The sequence below is a fragment of the Heterodontus francisci genome, unplaced genomic scaffold (genome assembly GCF_036365525.1).
Source record: "Heterodontus francisci isolate sHetFra1 unplaced genomic scaffold, sHetFra1.hap1 HAP1_SCAFFOLD_124, whole genome shotgun sequence".
Taxonomy (NCBI): Eukaryota; Metazoa; Chordata; class Chondrichthyes; order Heterodontiformes; family Heterodontidae; genus Heterodontus; species Heterodontus francisci.
Genome location: NW_027140322.1, coordinates 5,269,691 through 5,293,011, shown reverse-complemented (window position 1 = coordinate 5,293,011; position 23,321 = coordinate 5,269,691). Strand labels below are relative to the sequence as shown.

At 42.5% G+C, this 23,321-nt stretch overlaps 1 protein-coding gene across 1 annotated transcript; it reads left to right on the top strand.

The window, feature by feature from the left end:
* Positions 1-2,311: 2,311 nt before the first annotated feature.
* On the top strand, positions 2,312-22,756 carry LOC137359243 (scavenger receptor cysteine-rich type 1 protein M130-like). The gene is made up of 4 exons (XM_068025302.1): positions 2,312-2,492; positions 9,291-9,605; positions 17,927-18,239; positions 22,699-22,756. Exons 1-4 carry the CDS (start codon positions 2,312-2,314, stop codon positions 22,754-22,756), a joined length of 867 nt encoding a protein of 288 aa, XP_067881403.1.
* Positions 22,757-23,321: the final 565 nt, after the last annotated feature.

Below are 23,321 nucleotides of genomic sequence, written 5' to 3'. Positions count from 1 at the left end.
ATCTACAGTATATCATGTTGAGAATAGAAGCACACCTGGAGATCTGTGGGACACATTGTGATCGGGGGATTGGGTACAGGTCAACACACCGTCTGTGGCATATAAAATTGAGAATAGAAAATACATGAATATCGATGAGACACATTGTGATCAGGGAGATTGGGTGCATGTCAACACACCGTCTGTGATATATAATGTTGTGAATAGAAAAATACCTCGAGATCTATTAAACACATTGTGATCAGGTAGTTTGGGTTCAGGTCAACGGAAAGACTGCATTTCTAAAAAGCAGAAACGCTTAACCAGTAAACGGGAGGACCATTGATGGAACATCATTAACGGGTAAAAGAACAGGGCAACAAAAACAAGAAATGCTGGAATCACTCAGCAGGTCTGGCAGCATCTGTGGAAAGAGAAGCAGAGTTAACGTTTCGGGTCAGTGACCCTTCTTCGGAACAAGGCACGTCGGCGAGGGCAGGTTACAAGAGAATCAGAACAGCAGGAACTTAGTAAGAAACAGTCAGCACGGAGTTAAGAGACTGACAGGCCGTTCATTTTGATTTGTTTGCTTCGAGGAAGCTATATATTTTATTGAACGGCAGAAAGGCCCAATTACAGCTTTAGAAAAGCTTTGAAAGTTACATTTGGAAGACTTTGCAGTAAATTACAAGGCATCGAAATCTACCACAGGATCGGAAAATCTTTAATTGAATTTAAATGTTCCTATTCCTTTTCGAACTTTAGATCAGAATGCTGAATTCACTGAGAGAGCCACCACCAGCGGGTTTAAAAGCAGGTCCATCAGCACCCTCTTCTCAGGGCACCTGCACACGGGTCATCAATGGTCAGAGCACCATCAGCACAAATTTACAGGGCGATGGGGAAAGGGTATGGGACTAATTAGACAGCTCTTACAAAGAGACAGCATAGGCACCATGGGCCAATTGGCGTCCCTCTGTGCTGTTTCATTGTAAGATTCTGTAATGGAGAGGACCATCACCACCGCCTTCTCAGAGCACCTTCACACGGGTAATACATGGAACACACCCACCGTCATCACAAGGAGAGAGTGTATCCGGGTGTCAGTGTGTGTCTATGTGAAAACAATTCTGGATGCATTTTGGCCCATTACCAATATTAATTTGTTGCAGAAATTGTATCATCAGTTTTAAGAAATGAAATCACAGATCTGGGTATAATTTCTTCTGCAAAGCATTGGGAATAATGACCCTGCAGTTAGTTGTATTTGTGTCTTTTCTTTCTGACATTTTCATTCATTTCTTGTCCCAGTGAACTCTAATTGTTAACTTCTCATTTCAGGCAGACCTGGGAACAGTCAGGCTGACCCGTCAGGTAATCGCCCTTTATTTTCACACTATCTGCTATCTCTATGCTCTAATCCATCCCATTAAATATTAAGCATGGAAAACACTCTCAATACTTTTTTTGATCATGGATTAACCCGCTGCCCGGCTGCTAGTCATAAGGGGAGTGTGTCCCTCATAGAGTTACTAGCTGAGAGATGGCTGCTGCCGTCATGTGGAGGGACGATAACTGACATTCTCTGTTGAGCAGAGTGTGAAGGATCAGCTCCACTCACACTGTTACCAAGCTGAGAGATGACTGCTGCCTTCATGCGGAGGGACAATAACTGACGTTCTCTGCAGAGCAGAGTGTGAAGGAACAGCTCCGCTCACACTGTTGCCAGTTCAAAGGTCCACCTCACCAAGATGCGCTGATCTCCAGATCACATGACCATCGAGCCCCTACTTTATTGGCTGTTCTGGTTGAGGTGACAATTTCCTCTGCTCTTCCCTGGTTCTGGGATCTCACTGTGTTCACCCAATCAGTACTGAGCACGTAAAAATGTGCTCATTACAGCCACGCCCATCTCCCCACTTCTGCAGGTTAAATATATTCTGAGCCTGTCGCCAAACGGATCCCATCGGAGCCGCTGTGTTGGTGGGAATATCCGGTTCCCTGCTCCTTTGCACCATTCATTAGTATTTCCCTTTCTTTTTTTTCATGTGTTATAGTTACTCCGGGTTTTACTGATGTTCTGAGTGCAGACTGATGTTCTTATCAATTCATGCCTGGTGAATGGGGAGGGTCCATGCACAGGGAACCTGTGGGTTTAACACACTGGAACTGCTTGATGATATTTTTGATTATTACAGAGATGGTGAAGCTGAGACTGGTGAATGGGGGCAGTCGGTGCGCTGGGAGAGTGGAGATTCACTACAGGGGACAGTGGGGGACTGTGTTTGGCAATTTCTGGGACCTGCCGGACGCCGCTGTTGTATGTCGGGAGATGGGCTGCGTAACCGCGGTCTCTGCACCGGGTGGATCTCACTTTGGGGAAGGGTCCGGACCCGTCGTGACGGATGATGTAGAGTGCAGCGGGACCGAGGCCGCTCTGCGGGACTGCAAATCATATCAATGGGATCACTATTCCTGGTCACACGTCTATGATGCCGGCGTCATCTGCTCAGGTAAAATTCTTTCTCAGTTTCTCATCTCCCGCCGCAGCTGATAGAATCCGGGAAGAAGCGAAAGTAAAATAATCCGGAATGGTCCCTAGCTGGAAAGTCAGATGATAATAATTCCAGTAAACTCCGGTTGGAATGAATGTTAATATTCGGATCACTATTTAAAATAATATCATTAGTCTCATATTTAAGAACCATTCTCCACCGGGAGCAACAAATACCTGATACTCAGCACATTTACAATACAGACAGAGCAGTTTCCATTGAGATTTTCCCTAAAGCCGCAGTGAATGATCTGAACCATTGGAAATGTCGCAATCTCATTCTAACTCGCAATTCATCAACCCAGCAGCCGTTACCCGGCATGCACTGTCAGCCCGGCTGTCCACCTGCAATGATAGCTTGGCCTCAGATCTGATATATTACACAGATTGTGAAGCTGAGACTGGGGAGCAGGGGAGGGAGGGATGAAGGTTCTCAGCCTCGGGGAGCCAATCTAATGGGACTGCAGTTACTGTGGGTATCTCAAGAGGAAACTGCGTTGTAAGATTCCACCGCCGCCTGTGCATTGCCTTTTAAATGTTGGGCAATATTGAGAAAGTAAAATGCACAGTATATTAAACAAAAGAGCTTCGATAAATCAGGAAGCATTTGCAACGATTAAACTCAACACAGTTGAACTATTCGAAGAAAAGCGGCGAGTTTTCCTGAATTCATGGCCAGTAAGGAGGATAGTGATATCCTTCAAGAGGATAAAGTCAGGCTGGTGAAATGGGCGGACAGGTGGCAGATGAAATTTCATGCAGAGAAGTGTGAACTGATACATTCTGGTTGGAACACGGTGGAGAGGCAACTTCACAGAATCACTGAACTATTACAGTGCAGAAGGGGGCTATTCGGCCCATCATGTCTGCATGGGCTTTCTGAAAGAGAAATTCACTCAGTTCTATTCCCCTGCCTTCTCTCCATAACTCTGCACGTCCATCCTTTTCATATAACTGTCTAATTCCCTTTTGAATGCTGCAGTTGAACCAGCCTCTGCCACGTTCTCAGACAAACATTCCAGATCTGAAACACTCGCTGCATGAAAAAGAGTTTCCTCATGTCAATTTAGCTTATTTTACCAAATAGTTTCACTCAGTGCCCTCTCATTCTCTACCCTGTCACCGGTGGAAACAGTTTCCTTCCAGCTGCACTGTCCAGAACCCTCATTATTATGAATAAATCTATCAAATTACCTCTCCGCCTTCTCTTCTCCAAGGAAAACAGTCCTAAGTTCTCCAATCTATCTTCATAACTGAAATTCCTCATCCCTGGAATCATTGTCATGAAACGTCTCAGTACTCTCTCCACGCCCTCATATCTTTCCTCAAGTATGGCGCACAGACTGGATGCAATACTCCATCTGAGGCCGAAATAGTGTCTTAGACAAGTGCAACACAACTCCCTCGCTCTTGTACTCTATGCACTTATCAATAAAGCCCAGGACAGAGCACCCTGTATTAAACGCTCTGTCAACCTAGCCTGCCACCGTCAGTGACTTCTGCACGATTAAACCAAGGTCCCTCTGCTCCTGTCACCCCTTTAGAATTGAACCCTTCATTTTATATTTTATCTCCATGTTATTCCGACCAAAATGATACACTTCGCATTTTTCTGCATTGAACATCATCCACCAACTGTCTGCCCATTCCACCAGTTTGTCTATGTCCTTTTGCAGATCTGCACTATCCTCTTCACAATTCAATATGCTTCCAAGTTTTGTGTCACCTGCAAACTGTGAAATTGAGCCCTGTACACCACGGTTTAGTTCATTTATATATTTTGACTGGGACCTGAATATTGAAGCATACATGGTATTTCGGATGGGCAGGAAGCCAGGAATGAGTGGAAGGGTAGCTCTGATAATTAATTATGGTATTAGCGCAATGGTGAGGGATGATCTAAGTTCAGGAGACCAGGATGTAGAAGCTGTTCGGGTAGAGATGAAAAATCATTAAGGCAAGAAGTTGCTTGTCAGAAGTGGTGAAAAGGCCAACTAACAATAACCACACTGTGGGACGGGGTATAAATGTATAAATAATGGCAGCCTGTCAGAAAGGTACAGTGATAATTAGGGGCGAATTTTCGCCTACATTTAGAATGGAAAAATGAGATGGGCAGAGATAGCCTAGATGAGGACTGCATAGAATATTTTCGGGATAATTTCTTGGAACAATACCTTGTCGAGCCAACCAGAGAGTAGGATATACTGGACCTGGTATTGTGCAATGAGGTAGGAATAATTAATGACCTCACAGTTAAGGCGCCCCTTGGTAGCAGCGATCATGATATGATTGAATTTTACATTCAGTTTGAGGGAGAGTAGAGTGGGTCCAAAACTAGTATTCTAAACTTAAATAAGAGCAATGATGAGGGCATGAACGCAGAGCTAGCTAAAGTGAACTGGCAAATCAGGTGAAGGGATAGGTCAATAGAGTTTCAGTGGCAGACATTTCAGGGAATATTTCAGATTACACAATTTCTCATATTTCAACGAGAAAGAAACATTCCAAGAGTGGGGCCCACCATCCGTGGTGAAGTAAAACAGCCAAAGGTCGTATCAAACTTAAAGAAAAAGCCTGTAATTGCGCAAAGCTGGGAGGCAGGTCAAAAGATTGGACAGAATATTTTTTAAAAAACAAAGGATGACTAAAAGATTGATAAGGCAGGAAACATTAGAGGACGAGAGAAGGCTAGATAGATAGATAAGGACAGGTAGTAAGAGTTTATATATATATATATATATATATACAATTTTAAAAATGAAGAGGTAACAAAGTGAGCGTTGAACTTATAAAATGTGAGTCTGGGGAATTAATAATAGAAAATAAGGAGATGACAGATGAATTGAACAGATATTTGGCAGCGATCTTCACTATTGAGTAAAAAAGTAACATCCCAGTTTTAGCTGTAAGTCAGGAAATGGAAGGGAGGGAGGAACTCAAGAAAATTGCAAACACCAGGGAAAAGGTAAAGAGCAAATTGTTGGAGCTGCAGGCTGACAAGTCCCCGGGACCTGATGGACTTCATCCTAGGGTGTTAAAAGAAGTGGCAAGTGAGGTAGTTGATGCGTTAATTGTAATTTTCCAACATTCCCTAGATTCGGGGAAGGTTCATTTAGATTGGAAAATAGCGATTGCAACTCCTTCAGTCAGAAAGGGAGGGAAACAGCAAGCAGGAAACTACAGGCCAATTAGTTTAACACATGCCTTAGGGAAAATGTTGCAAGCTTTTATTAAAGATGTTACAGCAGGGCATTTAGAAACATTCCAGGTAATCAGGCATAGTCAACATGGCTTTGTGAAAGAGAAATCATGTTTAACCAATTGATTGGAATTCTTTGAGGGAGTTACATGTGCTGTAAATAAAGGGGAACTGGTATTGTACTTAGATTTCCAGAAGGCATTTGATAAGGTGCCACATCAAAGGCTATTGCAGAAAATAAAAGTTCATGGTGTAGGGGGTAACATATTATCATGGATGGAAGATTGGTTAGCTCACAGGAAACAGAGAGTAGGCATAAATGGGTCATTTGTTTGGTTGACAAGATGTAACGAGTGGTGTGCCATAGGGATCTGTGCTGGGGCCTCAACGTTTCACAATTTATAGAAATGACGTAGATGCAGGGAAAGACGGCATGCTTGCTAAATTTGCTAATGACACAAAGATAGGTAACTTGTGAAGAGGACATAAGGAGTCTGCAAATGGATGTAGATAGGTTAAGTGAGTGGGCAAAGAACTGGCAAATGGAGTATAATGTGGGAAAGTGGGAAATTGTCCACTTTGGGAGCAAGAATATAAGGGAAGCATATTGTCTAAATGGTGAGAGATTGCAGAGCTCTGGGATACAGAGGGATATGGGTGCCCTATTGCATGACACGCAAAATGTTAGTATGCAAGTACGGCATGCACTTAAGAAAGCGAGGAGAATGTTATCATTTACCGTGAGTGCAATTGAATACAGATGTAGGGAATCTATGCTTCAGCGACACGGGGTATTGGTGAGACCACATCTGGAATATTGTGTACAGTACTAGTCTCCTGATTTAAGGAATGATGTAAATGCGTTGGAGGCAGTACAGAGAAGGGTTACTATTCTAATATCTGGAATGGGTGACCTGCTATACGAGGAAAGATTTGACAGGTTAGGCTTGCATCCTCTGGAATTTAGAAGAGTAAGAGGTGATATGATTGAAACAAATAAAATCCTGAGGGGACTTGACAGGGTTGTTGTAGAAAAGATATTTCCACTTGTGGGAGAATCTCGAACAAGGGGTCACTGTTTAAAAATAAGGGGTCGCCCATTTAAGACAGAGATGATGAGAATTTCTTTCTCTCAGAGGGTCGTGACTCTTTGGAATTCTCTTCCTCAAAAGATAGTGGCAGCAGCGTCTTTGATTTTTTTTAAGGCAGAGGTTGGTAGGTTCTTGATAACCAAGAGGGTGGAAGGTTATCGGGAGTAGGTGGAAATGCGGAGTCATCAGTTCAACATGAACTTTTTGAATGGTGGAGCAGGCTCGAGAGGTTGAGTGGCCTACTCCTGGTCCTAATTTGTATCTTCACGCGTATGTTCATAAATAACAGGGTATATCTAATACATCCTCTTTATAAATTTTAAACCCCTATAGTATCTGAATGACCTCCTCTTTAACCATTGCCTGGGGTGCATCTTCTTCCTTGGTAAAGACAAATGCAAAGAATTCAGTTAATACCTAAACTATGCCTGCTACCTCTATATATAAATCCCCTTTCTGATCCCTCATCGTCCCCACTCCTCCTTTTACTACTTTTCTGCTTCAGAAAACTTTGGGATTTATTTTAATGCTAGCTGCTGGTCTCTTTTCAAGGGTACAATTCTAAAGTGGCTGCAGTCAAGAGTGACCTGGGAGTATTTCTGATCAAATCGTTGAAGGTAGCAGGGCAGGTTGAGAAAGTGGTTAATAAGTCAATGGGATGTTGGCCTTTTTAAATAGAGGCATCGAGGACAAAAGTTCGGAAGTTATTATGAACTTTTATGAAACACTGGGTTCACCTCAACTGGTGTATTGTATGCAATTCTTTATATGGCACTTCAGAAGAATGTGAATGCTTTAGAATAGGTGTAGAAAGGATTTACAAGGAAGGTTCAAGGGATGAAAGACTTCAGTTGTATTGATAGATTGGAGAAGCTGTGGTTGCTCTCCTGTGAACAGAGAAGGCTGCGAGGAAATTTGATAGAGGTGTTCAAAACTTTGAGGGGGCCAGACAGTGTAGATAGAGAGGAAGTGTTATTCTTGGTGGAAAGGTCAATAACCAGAGGACACTGTTATAAGGTGGATGGCAAATGAACCAACCGTGACATGAGGATGGTTAGGATCTGGAATGTTCTGCCTGCGAGTCTGATGGAGACAGATTCAATTGTAGCTTTCAATATGGAAATCCTCAAGCACCTGAAGAGAAAAACTTTGCATGGCTATGGAGAAAGAGCAGAAGCATAGGACTAGCGAGGTGCTCTTTCAGATAACCAGCATGGACACAACGGGCTGAATGGCCTCCTTCTGTGTTATAAACATTCTATGATTATATGCTGACTGCTGCTGGTCACAATGTGTCTGTCCAGTTTTTAAACTTGAAACTGTGAATGTGGTTTCAAGGTAATGAATTGCATACGAAGGGCTTTGAAGGGTGATCATGACAGACTGTCGAAAACTGGCCACAAAACAGACAACAAAGTGCGGGTTAAAGGTAGTTATTCAGACTGACAAAAGGTGAGAAGTATTGTGTGACAATTCATGTCAATGGATTAGCGCTGTGGAAATGCGTTCTATTGTTTAGTCCATTCCGAAGATTACAGCACACAACATTAAGAAGCGGCTGAGCACACAGCACAAAGCAAAAATTAAGGGCCCGTTAACACTCCAGTTGTCGTGCTGAAGATCAGTGCTCTGGAACTAGCGACAACTCGAGCCAAGCTGATCCAGTAAAGTTACAGCAGTTACAGCACTAGGATTCAACTGATATGGTGCAAAGTTGCTCAGTTATACAGTGCCTATTAAAGTAGGGAAACACTGACTAGTTAGCACCCAATGAACCTACTCCCAATCAACACCAAATCTTTCCTTGTGCTGGGTGTGACTCCCCTTTCAACGTATCTCTCAAAAACAAACCTCAATCTGTTTTATATTTTCTAGAGCTTTGTTAACCTGCATTGCTATTTTATTGATTTTTATGTCTGTACTCCTAAGTCCCATTTCTCCTCGATGCAATTTAGATTATCATTGTCCAAGGAATATGGGTTCTCAGTCTTCCTACCCATTAAAATTAATTTGCAATTTCGTTAACGTAAAGTATTTTTCTCACAATCTGCCTTTGTACTAACTATTGCTCCAAGTAGATGTCATTAGTGAATATTACAATTGTCCGTCCCTTTTCTGACTCGAAATCTTTTATGTTAAATATGAACAACAGTACTCCTAGCACCAGTTCTTGTCACACAATACTTCTTGCCTAGTTCTAACTGCTGACACAGTGCATGTTTCTCAGTTACAGTGACGGCGACTGGGGAAGTTATAAATAAATAAAGGAACATTTTAAACATGACAGTTCTGTCACATTATAAGCAGTAGTGATACAGGAAATCCAGCATAATCAGTTTTGAACAGAATCTGAGAAGAATGTTGCCAGATCTGTGATTAATCAGATGCGTATTGAAATAAAAATATTTGTATTATTGTGATTTTTAACGTATTATGCTAATTATGATATAATACGCTTATTCAGATCACAGATCTCCTAGACTAACATCCGGAGACTCCCCATGTTCAGGCAGACTGGAGATCCAGTACGTTGAAACCTGGGGAACAGTGTGTGACCTTGACTGGGATTTGAAAGACGCCAATGTGGTCTGTAGTCAGCTTCAGTGTGGAGTCGCCGTGTCTGTGCCAAGATATGCTCATTTTGGAGAGGGCACTGGGCTCGTACGGACTGATATCTTTGAATGCACTGGAAACGAATCCAGTTTATTGGACTGCCGTCTTTTTCAAGGAACACAGCAGGAGTGCAGCCACAGGAACGATGCCAGTGTGATCTGTTCCGGTGAGTACAGACTTACTGAAAAGCAGACAACTTCCTGCTTAATATTTGGAAATCTGAGAAAGGTGGCATTCCCATGTTTCTATCTGAAAGGTTCATATCGAAACTTGTCATTATAATTTACTATTACTGCTGAAGGTCTGGTGTAATGTGGTACAAAATACCTGCAATTACTGGTAAACAAGATGGTTCTAAATCTTAACATTTATTCTGCAAGAAGCAGAATTTTCACAAGTTTGTTTACCACTGCACCGAATGTATATTTATAATTGAATATTGGCTGCAACAGTTGGGAGTTGACTAAATGAATATGCACTGGCCTATTTCGATACTTTAATTTGAACACCACGAATGATCCGACATTACAATAGCCTTCTGACCCTCCCTGACCACGTTTTTATTTTTATCATACAGCACTGAAACAGGTCCTTCGGCCCACCGAGTCTCTGCCGACCAACAACCACCCATTTATACTAATCCTGCATTACCTACCATTCTCCTCGCACCTACCCACAGAAGGGGTAATTTACAATGGTCAATTTACTTTCGACCTGCAAGTCTTTTGCTGTGGGATGAAACCAGAGCACGCGGCAGAATCCCACACATTCACAGGGAGAGCGTGCAAACCCCGCACAGGCAACACACAGAACTGAATCCAGGTCACTGGAGCTGTGATGCTAACCACTGCTCCACTGTGCCCACGTTAACACCTACTGAACGGCAGGGTATAAAAGAACGGCTGTACTCTAGCACTGCTCAGTGCAATCAGGCCAGAATTGAAAGATTACAAAGTTATTTTATAGAATGTGTGTATTTTACCCGCTAAATATGACAGGATCGGACACATATCCACATTATCAGTACACAGCTTTCATTTGCACTAGCCTGTTCGATCATTCAGTTATATCATAGATGATATGTTCTTCAAGTCTCTTTACCTCGCTTTGAACCGGATTCTTTGATACACCGAGCTAACAAAAATGTATCAATATTAGTCCTGAAAATTTAGATTAAATGTAACATCCACCGCTCTTTACTTTCGGGAATGTTCCAGATTTCCACGGTTTTAATAGAAAAATGTGTTTTCTAATTGTTCTCTGAGGCCCAAGTAACTTCTGGTGCTTGGTCAGTTACCTTCCCACCATCAAAATGTCCGAAGTTCGGCTTTTTGCTGATGATTGCATGGACTTTAGTTCCATTCACAATTCCTCGGATTAAGAAACAGTTCCTGCCCAATTACATCAAGATCAGGACATTATTTCGACTTGGGCAGATGGGCAGAAAGTAACACACTCACCACCTCCGTGTCAGTTAATGACTATTTCCAACAAGAGAGACAATAACATCTCCCCTAGCTATTATAATCAGTGAATTCACTACCATCATCAAATCCTCCTGAGTGTTGTCATTGACAAGAAACTGAACTAGACCATTTACCATAATGTAGTGGCGAGTGGAGCAGGTCAGATGATCGGCATTCTGTGGCAAGTAGCTCACCTGCAGAATTCCCAAAGACTTTTCAGCAGCTGGAAGAGATAGGCTGGGAATGTGAAAACAAAGAACAAAGAACAAAAAAAATTACAGCGCAGGAACAGGCCCTTCGGCCCTCCAAGCCTGCGCCGATCCAGATCCTCTATCTAAACATGACGCCTATTTTCTAAGGGTCTGTATCTCTTTACTTCCTGCCCATTCATGTATCTGTCCAGATACATCTTAAAAGAAGCTATCGTGCCGCGTCTACCACCTCCGCTGGCAACGCATTCCAGGCACCCACCACCCTCTGTGCAAAGAACATTCCACGCATATCCCCCCTTAACTTTTCCCCTTTCACTTTGAACTCGTGACCCCTTGTAATTGAATCCCCCACTCTGGGAAAAAGCTTCTTGCTATCCAACCTGTCTATGCCTCTCATGATTTTGTACACCTCAATCATGTCCCCCCTCAACCTCCGTCTTTCTAATGAAAATAATCCTAATCTGCTCAACCTCTCTTCATAGCTAGCGCCCTCCATACCAGGCAACATCCTGGTGAATCTCCTCTGCACCCTCTCCAAAGCATCCACATCCTTTTGGTAATGTGGCGACCAGAACTGCACGCAGTATTCCAAATGTGGCCGAACCAAAGTCCGATACAACGGTAACATGACCTGCTAACTCTTGTACTCAATACCCCGTCCGATGAAGGAAAGCATGCCGTATGCCTTCTTGACCACTATATTGACCTGCGTTGCCGCCTTCACGGAACAATGGACCTGAACACCCAAATCTCTCTGTACATCAAGACAAGTCTCTTCCAAATTTCAGGGAACCCAGCCACAGTTTGTGTCATCCTACTTCATAGTGAGGTGAGGCAGTGGCGTGGTGTTAATGTCACTGGACTAGCAATCCAGAGCCCCAGGCTAATTCTGGGGACGCTGGTGCAATTCCCACCATCGCAGTCAGTGCAATTTAAAGTCAGTTAATAAATCTGGAATTGAAAACTAGTCTCAGTAATGGTGACCATGACACCATTGTCATTAAAAAAAAATCTTGTTTAGTCATACCCTTAGGGGATGAAATCTGCCATTGTTACCTGGTCTGGCCTACATGTGACAAGAGACCCACAGCAACGTTGTTGACTCTTAACTGTCCTCTTACATAGCCTAACAAGTCACCCAGTTGTGAAAGGTTTCGAGGCATGAACAACGAATGCTGACCTTGCCTGCGACACCCACATCTTATGAATGAATAAAAAACAGAAACATTTGAAGCCGATGAATCATTCTAGCATCTCTTATGCTGCACAGTCTCCCTGGTCAACATATCCTTCCCAACGCATATTGCCCATAGCTGAACATTACACCAGATGGTGCCTGGCCTGTTTTCTTTTTTTCACTGCAGCATCATTTCTAGCCCCTTGTATTCCATTCCACTAGATAAAAAGCACAGCATTCCATTGGCTGTTTTGCTTTTCGTTCCTGTACTTGCCCATGACCCTGAAGTCTCTTTTCCCTGTGCTGCGTCCGGCGATTTAGAAAGTACTGTAATCTTTTAAAGTCCAAATTGGACACCTCACACTCACCAATATTGAAATAGTTTTACACAGACACTGAATCTTTTTTTTTGTAAAGTTATGCTTAAAATATACATGATTACAATATGGCTGATGGTGTCTTTTAATGGCAATATTGAGTATGTCAATTATATGTGGCTTTCTATCCAGTCATCTAAACCATTAATAAATATGGTGAATAGTTGAGGTTCCTGCGGGACGGCGCCATCACATCCTGCCAGTTAGATGATCTGTCCATTATCCCTGCTGTCCATCTCCTGCCACTAAACTAACGTCCTAAGTAGGTCAATAATTTTCCCTAAATTCTATGAGCTTCAACTTGAGCCAACAATCAGTTACGAGGGATTTTGTTGAGTGCTTTCTGGAAGTTCATCTGAGTAACATCCATTGAAGTTCCCCTGTCCTCTACTTCAGTTACCGCCACAAAATATTTGATCAGGTTCATCAAGCATGATCTACCTTTTACAAATCCACGCTGGCTCTCTCTGATTGGCTGTCACTTTTCAAGGTGATCAGACACTCCATCTTTAAATGTACACTCTAGTAATTTCCTGACAACTGCTGTTATGCTAACCAATCTATAATTCCCTCGGTTCACTCGATAACCTTCTTTAAATAGCAGTGTGACAATTGCAATTTTCTAATTATTGATCCAGCAGTTTGCTCTCTCTCATTAACAAAGGGATGGAAGGTGTTGTTTACAGCGCTATCAAGCAGTACTTACCAATAAACTGCTCAGTGTTGCTCAGTTTGGGTTTGTTCGGACCACTCAGCTTCAGACCTCATCACACCCTTTATACAAACATGTATGATATAGCTGCATTCCAGATGAGAGTGACTGCCCTCAATGTCAGGGCAGCATTTGGCCGACTGTGGCAACAAATAAACTTAATAAAAGTTGTGTGCATGTAAATACTGATGCAAAGTAGTTATGCATAATTCCTGCCATTTCCTTATTTTCATTTATAATAGCACAACTGTCATTGTAATGAGACCACATTGCTTTTAATGACAACATATTTCTGAAGTTATTGTAAAAGTTTTGTAGCTCTTGCGAACTGTTTTGTCACCCTTTGCTATTCTTTGTATCTCTGCCATTCACGAAGATCTGTGCATTTTTTTTTGCAGTTTTGCATGTTTTTGGTCTCTTTTATACTTATGAAGTTACCGTGTCTTGCAAGCCAGTCCATAATAGATGAGGTTGAGTTTGGAATTGGACCATTCAATGCGGTGGTCATTGAGTTGAGCTTCTTTGATGGCAGGCTTGTGCCGTTCACTGCGTCAGGGAAGCTATGGAGATCGATAAACACAAGACCTTCCCCCAAAAAGTGGCCTGTTCCTCAGTGAATATCAGGGTTTCCCTCCTCGAGAAACGCACAAGCACCTGTTGTGCAGCCAACATACCACGACCAGAACAGTAGCATGGATTGACTTGCCACAATGCACAATAACTGACGAATCAGCAGCAAGAATAATGACATCTACTGACCTCTCATGGAATATAATTAACTGACCAATAACAGCCAGAACAGGAACATGTAATAACCTAACAGTAGTCAGATCCTGCCCACATTCCCGTTCTGCACTACACATAAACAGACAGCTTCCACCAATTACAATTATTTCTCCAGACAATGGGCAGAGGACATGGCCCAAAACGTCACGGTCTGTCAGTATTTCGAACAACTGCTTTTTCAAGAAAGCAACTGCTGTTTTCAGCGCAAAGGCACGTGATGTAAAACCGTAAAATGGTCTGACTCAAATGTTGCATATTTTAGTTTTCCATTTCCCTGTAGCACCTAGATATGCTACATTTACAACTGTGCTCTGCCCCCTCACCCCGCCCCCCACCAGCCTCACCTCACCCATTTACTAGTTTAAGGTTCCTGTAACAACCCTATTCATCCTTTATTCTGGGACACTGATCCCAACCCGATTCAGGTGCTGCACATTCCAACAGAATAGTTCTTTAATATCCCAGTACAGGTGTCAGGGTCCCATGAACGGTAAAACCTCTTTCCAACATCATAACCTTCAACCACATGTTCATCTCCCTGATCGTTTATTTTTTTGATGCCAAAGTGCAAGCGGCTTGTATAATAATCCAGAGATTATAATCCTTGTGAACTTATTTTATATTTCAGCTCCTGGTACTCTCTGAAAAGAACCTCTTGCCTACTCTTTGCTATGTTGTTTATCCCTACATGGTCCACAACGACTGGATATTTCCCCTCCATTCTTGCAATCTGATTTGAGATAACCCTCATTTCGCACAAGTTGGGAAAATACTGTGTGGAACTCTTAATGCCCTAATTATTGAATCACTTAAAGGTATCACATTATGCTCCACTCCTCCTCCTTTTGAACAGCTTCCTATTCCAAGGTATCACGGTCAACATTCTGGCTGTCCTTCTGACCGTCTTCATCCTTATCCTCAAAAATAGCCAGGACTTTGTTCCTTTTCACTTCTGTATATCCTCGTTCTCCATTACATCTGGATTTCCATTACTGTGCATTATAAGCTGCAACAACCTCATTCTGATCCTGCAGCTCTCTACAAGGTGCGACTGAAATCTGCAGCAAACTGTCAAATACTCTTCTTGTTGCCATATGTGTTGGTGTTTTTCCAATTCCCACAACAGCTCTATAATCCTGAGCCAGAGAGATTCCAGGTTGAGATATCTACTACAGACAAGTTCCCTCGCGGCAGTTCCATTATCTACAAATTCCAATATCCAGAAAAAAAACTGCACTGCCAGAACTTCGTCTGTCTTTATTTTTGAGGTAAAATTATTTTTAGATGCATTTTAGCTTTAACGCTATTTCACTGGTTAGCTAACGCCGAAACACTAAACACTCATCAATTAACTTAATACTTATTTACAACTTACCCACGCCCTCTCACACCCTGACCTGACAATTGCTTCACTGAGTGAGTTTTTCCCTCTATTTGCCTGGTGTCTGTCCCTCAGCCCCTTCCAATAGGCTCTGCTGCTGCTGGCTGTGACGCTCTTTTAAACAGGTGACTCGAGTCACTGACTCCAGTTTAACAGACACAACAGAACACCGCCATCCGAACGCTCACTCTCTACTACCTAGAAGGACGAGGACAGCAGATGCATGGGAACACCATCTGCATGTTCTCCTCCGAAGCACACCCCATCCTAATTTGGAAATATATAACTGGTCCTTCACTGTCGCTGGGTCAAATCCTGGAAGTCCCTTCCTGACAGCAATGTGAGTGCACTGAAAGCGCATGCACTGCAGTGGTGCAAGAAAGCGGCTCACCACCATCTTTGCAAGGGCAGTTCGGGATGGGTACTAAATGCCGTCCTAGCCCGAAAGTCCCACCCCCTGTGAAATAATAAAAAATACCTCCTGTTCCCACTCTGAACCGAATTCTTACTCTTAGCAAACTCTAACTTCCCACTATGTTCATAATGTATTCAGTTAACATTGCAATCTTTGTTTACACTCTGCCTTACTAGAAGTCTAAAAATAGAAACATAGATAATTGGAGTAGGAGTAGGCCAGACAGCCCTTTGGAGCCTGCTCCACCATTCAAAAAAGTCATGGCCTATCATCTAATTCAGTACTCTGTTCCCGTTTTTCCCCATATCGCTTGATTCCTTTGGTATTAAGAAAGATATCTATCTCCTTCTTGAATATAGTTAGTGATCTGGCCTCCACTGCCTTCTGTGGTAGAGAATTCCGCAGGTACACCACCTTCTGAGTGAAGACATTTCTCCTCATCTCGGTTCTAAGTAGCCTACTCCGTATCCAGAGACTGTGACCCGTGGTTTTGGACTCTCCAGCCATCGGGAACATCCGCCCTGTATCTAGCCTGTCTAGTACTGTTCCAGTCTTATAGGTTTCTCTGAGTACCTCTCTCATTCTTCTAAACTCTAGTGAATATAGTCCGAGTCAATCCGATCTCTCCTCATACGTGAATCCTGCCATCCCAGGAATTAGCATCGTAAATCTTCTTTGCACTCTCTTCATGACAAGGGCATCATTCCTCAGATAAGGAGACCAAAACTGCACACAATACTCCAGGTGAGGTCTCACCAAAGCCCTGTATAGGTGCAGTAAGACATTGCTCCTTTACTCAAAGCCTCTTGCAATGACGTCCAGTATTATATGCCTTTTGAGGCACATTCAAGATGCAACAGTTTAGACAGTTTCCAGCTGACAGTAATTACCCCAGTTCGGACAAGCACAGCTATTTGACTGCTAACTGCTAATCTGACTTGCAATGTTAACTGCTAACAATGAACTGCCTTGCAGTTTGGTTTTTAATTACAAGCGAAACGCTAAATGTTAAGGCTAGATTTCAGTCTTAGCCACTAATTACCAAATTTCAAACTTCCCACTCTGGTTACAACACATGCACCGAAAGGTACAGTCTATGCTTGCACACTTTGCCTTAACTCTAACTACCTTACTGAATTGCAGGAGAACATTCCCCATGCAGGCAATTGCAGTTCAAGAGGACGGTCCTGACACCGGTTTCAAGGGCAAATAAAGTTGAGCAATAACTGCCACCTCTGCCAGAGATGTCCACATCCCTCATAAAGAAAAGCAGCTCCCAAATGAGCTTGTTCTGTATTTGTTCTTCAGATCTTCTATCGCTCATCTATCAAACCACTTAAACATTTTAAACACATCAACTAGATAAGCTGTAATCCTTCTAAACTAAAGCTACTACAAACAAAGTTTATGAAACTTGTCTTCATAATGTAACGCTTTAAGCATTGTTGCCATTCTCGTGACTCTGTCCTTAACCACCTCCAAAGGCAATGGTTTTATGAAGTGCAGTGCCCAAAAGTGACAACAGATACAACAGAAACATCAAATCCATCATCTTTATATTCCAAAATCCAAGAGATAAAGACCAACAATCGATTAGCATTTGCAACAAGAGGTGTTAATTTTTGAGTGTTCAGCCAACTTCATAAAGAGGTCCTGTAGTAATTATTGTGATGAAAGGACACAGACCTAAAACATAACTCTCTTGATCTCTCCACAGATGCTGCTAGCCCTGCTCAGTATTTCCAGCATTTTCTGTTATATTTCAGATTTCCAACATCCGCATTATTTTGCTTTTGTGTTGCTGTGGTAATTCTAATTGTTTTTTGATAGATAATTTGTGTAAAGTATGGATAGATAATCGTGTACATAAGATTCAACTGTTATACCCATTTTCTATTTTGCTGTTTCTATGCAGAGGATGATTTATAAATTATTTGGATTTGTATTTGTTTCCAATACAGGGAAACATGGACCTCGATTGGTTGATGGGACGAACAGATGCTCAGGCCGGGTGGAGGTGCTACATGGAGACCAGTGGGGGACGGTGTGTGACGTTTACTTTGATTTGGAAGACGCCAACGTGGTCTGTGAGCACCTTCAGTGTGGGACAGTAACCTCAATACCGGGAGGAGCTCACTTTGGAAAGGGAGATGGTCCAGTGTGGATGGAAAGTTACAGGTGTCGGGGGAATGAGACGCGATTGTGGGAGTGTCCTGTTTCATCCTGGGATCAGTTTAGCTGCTCACATGAAAATGACGCCAGTGTCATCTGTACGGGTGAGTCATCTCAGTCAATTGAACTGAAATACACCAACTGTTCTGCTGTCAAGCATCATTTACTATTTCCACAGGTCTCTGATTCACTAGTTTTGCTGATCCCATGCTTCCTTTGACACTAAGATTCCGAGAATTGCTTGTGGGTTTAAGTGTCAAAATTAAATTACAAATGAATCAAAGAGCTTCACTCTAGTAAACATTGAATACATACAATGTCTCATGATTAGTACTAATCGCTCATATAATATCTCTTTTGTGGTAAATCTAGGGCATTATTCAAGGGGCATAGAATCAGCAATTTGCTCCCAGGACCACTGCCATAGCATAGAAATGTTGCTCGAGCATTGAAACTGTGATCAATGTTGGCCGTTCAAATATGAATTATCATGGAAGTCTCTGCAAAGATCAGCTGTACAATAGAAAACACTGTGAACTTGTTTCCAGCTAAATAACATGAGATAAATTTTAATTTCCATTGCATCAAGGGCATTAAAATGACAGCGAGTGAAGTAACTCGTTATTTCACCAATATGCCATGTCTTTGATTATTTCACAAACTTGATGTAAATTACAATTCTCCCAGTTATCCCTCAACCCGCGCCCTGTTATAACAGATTATCTGCTCTGTTATCTGATCGCTGTACGTGAGACATTGCTCAACGCAAATTGCTCCCACGTTTCACAATTTAAAATATAGGTAATAAAAACAGTAAGTGCTGAAAATACTCAGAAGTTCTGGCTGCATCTATGGTGAAAGAAACAGAATCAACCTTGCAGTTTGCAGATCTTTCATCATAACTTAGAGATTTAACAGTTTTTAAAGAAAGGGGAAAGCAAGGAAAGAGCGAAAGGAACAATCTGTGATATGGTGGAAGACAGGAGAGATTAAATGGTAAATGGGACAGTGCAAGGCAAAAATAGATAGGAATGGGCCAAGTAAAAAACACATTTCTAGAAGTGTTGCAAATTGGAAGGCAAAATATCGTCCAAAAAAAGAAAAAAAGGGGAGGGAATCTGATCTGAAATTGCTGAATTCAGTGTTCATTCCATAAGCCTGTAAAGAGTCTAGTGGAAAGAGGAAGTGCTGTTTCTCAAACTTACGTTAACCTTCATTGGAACTGTGTAGGAGAAAGAGGAGAGAGAGGTCAGTGTGGGAGCGGAATAAAGAATGAAAAGGACAGGTAACTGGAAGCTAAAGGTAAAGCTTGCAGACTGAACAAAGATGTTGTGCAAAGTAAGCACTCAATTATGTTTGGTGTCCCAATGTAAAGGAGACGGTATCATGATCAGTCAATACAGTGAGTGCAGTATACTAAAGAGAAAGCAGTACAAGAAAATCGCTGTTTCACTTGGAAGCTGTATTTGGGGGCTTGGATGGTGAGAAAGGTGGAGGTAACAGGGCAGTGGTTGTACCTCCTGCGCATTCATGGGAAGGTCCTGTGGGAAGGGGTGTTGACAATGATTGAAGAGGGCATCAGGGTGCCACAGAGTGAAAGGTCCCTTCAGAACGTTACAATTGGAGGGAAGGGGAAGATGTGCTTTGTCGTGGCATCACATTAAAGGTGGTGGAAATGGTGGACGATGGTCTGTTGAATATTGAAGCTGATGGAGTGGAAGATGAGGAGAATCAGGATCCTATCATGGTTCTGGGAGGGGGGAAAGGGTGAAAGCAGAAGTATGGGGAATGGAATGGTCGTGCTTGAGGGCCCTGTCAACCATGGTGGGTGGATGAGGAGGTGAGGAGAGTCCTCGGATGAGGAAAAAGGAAGACATATCTGGAACCACTGGTATGGAAGGTTGTATCACCAGACAGATACATTGCCGTGGTGCAAGTGAAAAAATGTGATAGAGTCATTCGAATAATTGGGGGGTGAGGAAGCATAGACAGGTAACTGTGAGAGTCACTGGGTTTACTCTTTATATTAGTTAATAACCTATCCCCAGAATCAGAGACAGAGATTTTGAAGAAGAGAACAGAAGAGTTGAAGATGGACCATGTGAAGATAAGGAGGATAAATTGGAAGAAAGGTTGATGATATTTTCAAGTACAGGGCGAGAGCTGGAAATATCAGTACATGTGGACAGGAGGACGACCTTCAGTCCCTCGGGTCTCACCCCAAGTTCATTTTACCCTCTGTCCCCATTTCAGCAACCGTAAGCTGCTCGGTACGTCTCTGAAATGTATTTACTGAGAAAAGGTAATGGTGAAGAAAGTCTTTCAACAAGCCTTCTGAACAATGATGACAGAAATAGCAACCATTAAAATTAATGACATTTCTGGTGGCAGTAAATTCTGAGATATTTTGCTTCAGTTTCGACATTCTCAATGTGTTTCATATTGTAGATGAAAATTGGTCACTAAGGCTGACTAACGGGGGAAGCTGGTGTGATGGGCGAGTGGAGATTTACCACAATGGCAGCTGGGGGAGATTGCAAGATAGACACTGGACCGTGAATGATGCCAACGTAGTCTGTACACAGCTGGGTTGCGGTGAAGCGACAGCCGCTTATAACTATTCAAAGGACGGAGAGAGTGAAGGACCCGTCTGGGTGAATGATGTCCAGTGTGAAGGAAACGAATTGCAGCTCCAGAACTGCAGCTTATTCACATTGAATTCGTCTCTCACTGACAGTATGGATGTTGGGGTCCTGTGTTCAGGTAAACATATTCTTCACTGCTTTTACAAAAACAAAGAAGTGAAATGTCTAATCTGCTGAGAAAAGTGATAATCCAGGTTACTTGTTCCTGGGTGTCTCAAGCCAGTCATTTCACTCGAGGAGAGTGGGTGAGGATGGTGGGCGGTCGGGGAGCTGGGGCTGGATGGGGGTGGCGTGCAGAGAGAGAGGGCACGGACACAATTAAACAACAAGAACGTTTTTATTACAGAAATTTCAATTAACACATGCATCACAAGGGGTTTAACAGGAATGTAAAGGGAGAGAAAACTGACACAGAACCAAACAAAGAGATGTTACAGTTGGTGACTAAATTCTTAGTCAGATGGTTGTATTTGAAGAGCCAGAGACACGGAAATATTTCTGGTGGAAATTCAGATCTGGGGGTTAGATGGTTAAAGGCAAAACTGAAAGTTGTAGGCAATTGAAGTGGGTGAAGTACAAGAAGCTGTATTCAGAGAAAAGCAGAGTTCCTGAAATGTTTCAGGCTGGAGACGGTTATACTGATGCAGGGGGAGAGCATGAAGGTGGCTGAACATGAAGATCATAATTGGAAACACGAGGTATTGATGGCGGGGAAACCAATAGATCGTCGAGTGCCATGGCGTTCCTGAGAGGGGCTTCATGTAGGGCAGGCAACAAAACTTTGGATGAGCTGATGTTTCTGGAGGATGCAAGATGGGTGATCGCCCAGGAGAACATTAAAATATTCTGTTCTGCAGGAAACAAAGCATGGGTGAGCATTTCAGCAGCAGATGGGCTGAGGCAGGAAGGGAGGTGAATGATGATAGAGGTGAAAGATAACGGCCTTATGAAAAAGAGAATACGGAATTGGAATCTCAGCTCTGGTATCAAATCCGGCGCCGAGCTTGCAATCAGTTCTACTGTACAGTATATAAGTGGAGGTAGCTGTGTGGGAGTTGTTCTGGTGTAAGTTTCATTATATTGTGGATAAAAGTAGACAGATGTTTTGGACTATATGCTTTAAAGTTTCATTGTGTAGCATGTCAATGCAGGCATGTGTTCTGGGGATGTTGCGTTATGCAGAGTGTAAGTGTGGGCAGATGTTTTCGGGTTGTTCCAATGAACATTTATTTCCATACGACAGAGTGGAACTTACAACATATGAGATAGTTAATGATTCAGATTTGATACCGATTGGTTACAGTAAATAATTTCTTCGGGAACAGCGGAAATCAATACATTCCAGCGTTTCACGTCAGAAGTTTACAGTGCTGAATGGTTATTACACACTCAGTCCCTGGACAGAGTAGAGTATGTCATCTTGTTCTTCAGTTAGGTAGATGTTAAGCTCCACCCAACATTTATGCCCACCTTCAGAAGCCATGTATCTTCTCCTTGTCTTCTACTTCTCTATCTGATGGGTCACATTGCTGATGTTTATTTTCCAAAGTGCCTGACGCAATTCGTCCAATCATTTTTGTCTAGTCCAGATTAAATACTGGTTTCTGTTCATCCAGGAGGTCTACACATCTGGAGTTCAATTGCCCATAGGCGCTTCCTGATCCTGTCCAACATTTTGCAGAGAGATCCTGTTTCCTGCCCTCTTTGGTCCGGTCCAACAGTCATATATTGATAGAATTAGTCGTTTAGTTCATTGACTTTTTAAAGACGATAACAATTGTTAATTTGCCTCACAAGTTTCGTTTGCTCATTGAACATAATTGCAGCAGTCTGTCTGGACAGAGAGGTCTGCATATTTTCTGTTCAGACATGCGGTTTATGTCTCTAAAATTACTCAAATATGTTCCTTGTCAAAGACAGAGTTCCATCCTTACAAAAGTAATTGATTCTCCTATGCAATTAATATTAAATTGATTTATGATAATGTTATAATCAACACAACCCTAGAACGTAGTTCTACACGAAGATACTGCACATTGCAAGGCTGATGTTTAAGGGTACTATTTTTGGAGACGTTACATTCTCCAATATGAAGTGGAAGTAATAAATAGGGTGGATTAAACTGCTGGTCTTGCCAGTGACACCAACATCCCCTGAAATAATTAAAAAACAGAAAGGAATGGTGACATGTGGCGAACTATCTGGTAATATAATTCTGAATGGATCAATCACATAAAGCATCATCGGGTCCTCCTCATCTTCACTAAAACCACCCGTTTGACAAAGATTATCCAGGAAGGCATAGAAAACGCACAGCAAGTATTCTCCATCATAAATCTTCCTCCTGAACCACTTCCCTGCCTCGTCCACCCTGAACTGCAAAAATATGTGAGTGGAGCTCGTAGATATTTTGTCACAAAGTTCAAAAACATCCGTTCAGTCACCTCCACTACTTCCCTTTCTTCCCCAACCCACCAGGCCTAACTTCCTATCAGTTCCAATCCCCATCCCATACGATCACCCTGAATTCCCATTTCTT

Coding starts and splice junctions, on each gene's coding strand:
- LOC137359243 (XM_068025302.1), top strand. CDS start 2,312: ATGGGCTGCGTAACCGCGGTCTCTGCACCGGGTGGATCTCACTTTGGG. Junction 2,493..9,290: donor TGCCGGCGTCATCTGCTCAG/GTAAAATTCTTT, acceptor ACGCTTATTCAG/ATCACAGATCTCCTAGACTA. Junction 9,606..17,926: donor TGCCAGTGTGATCTGTTCCG/GTGAGTACAGAC, acceptor TTTCCAATACAG/GGAAACATGGACCTCGATTG.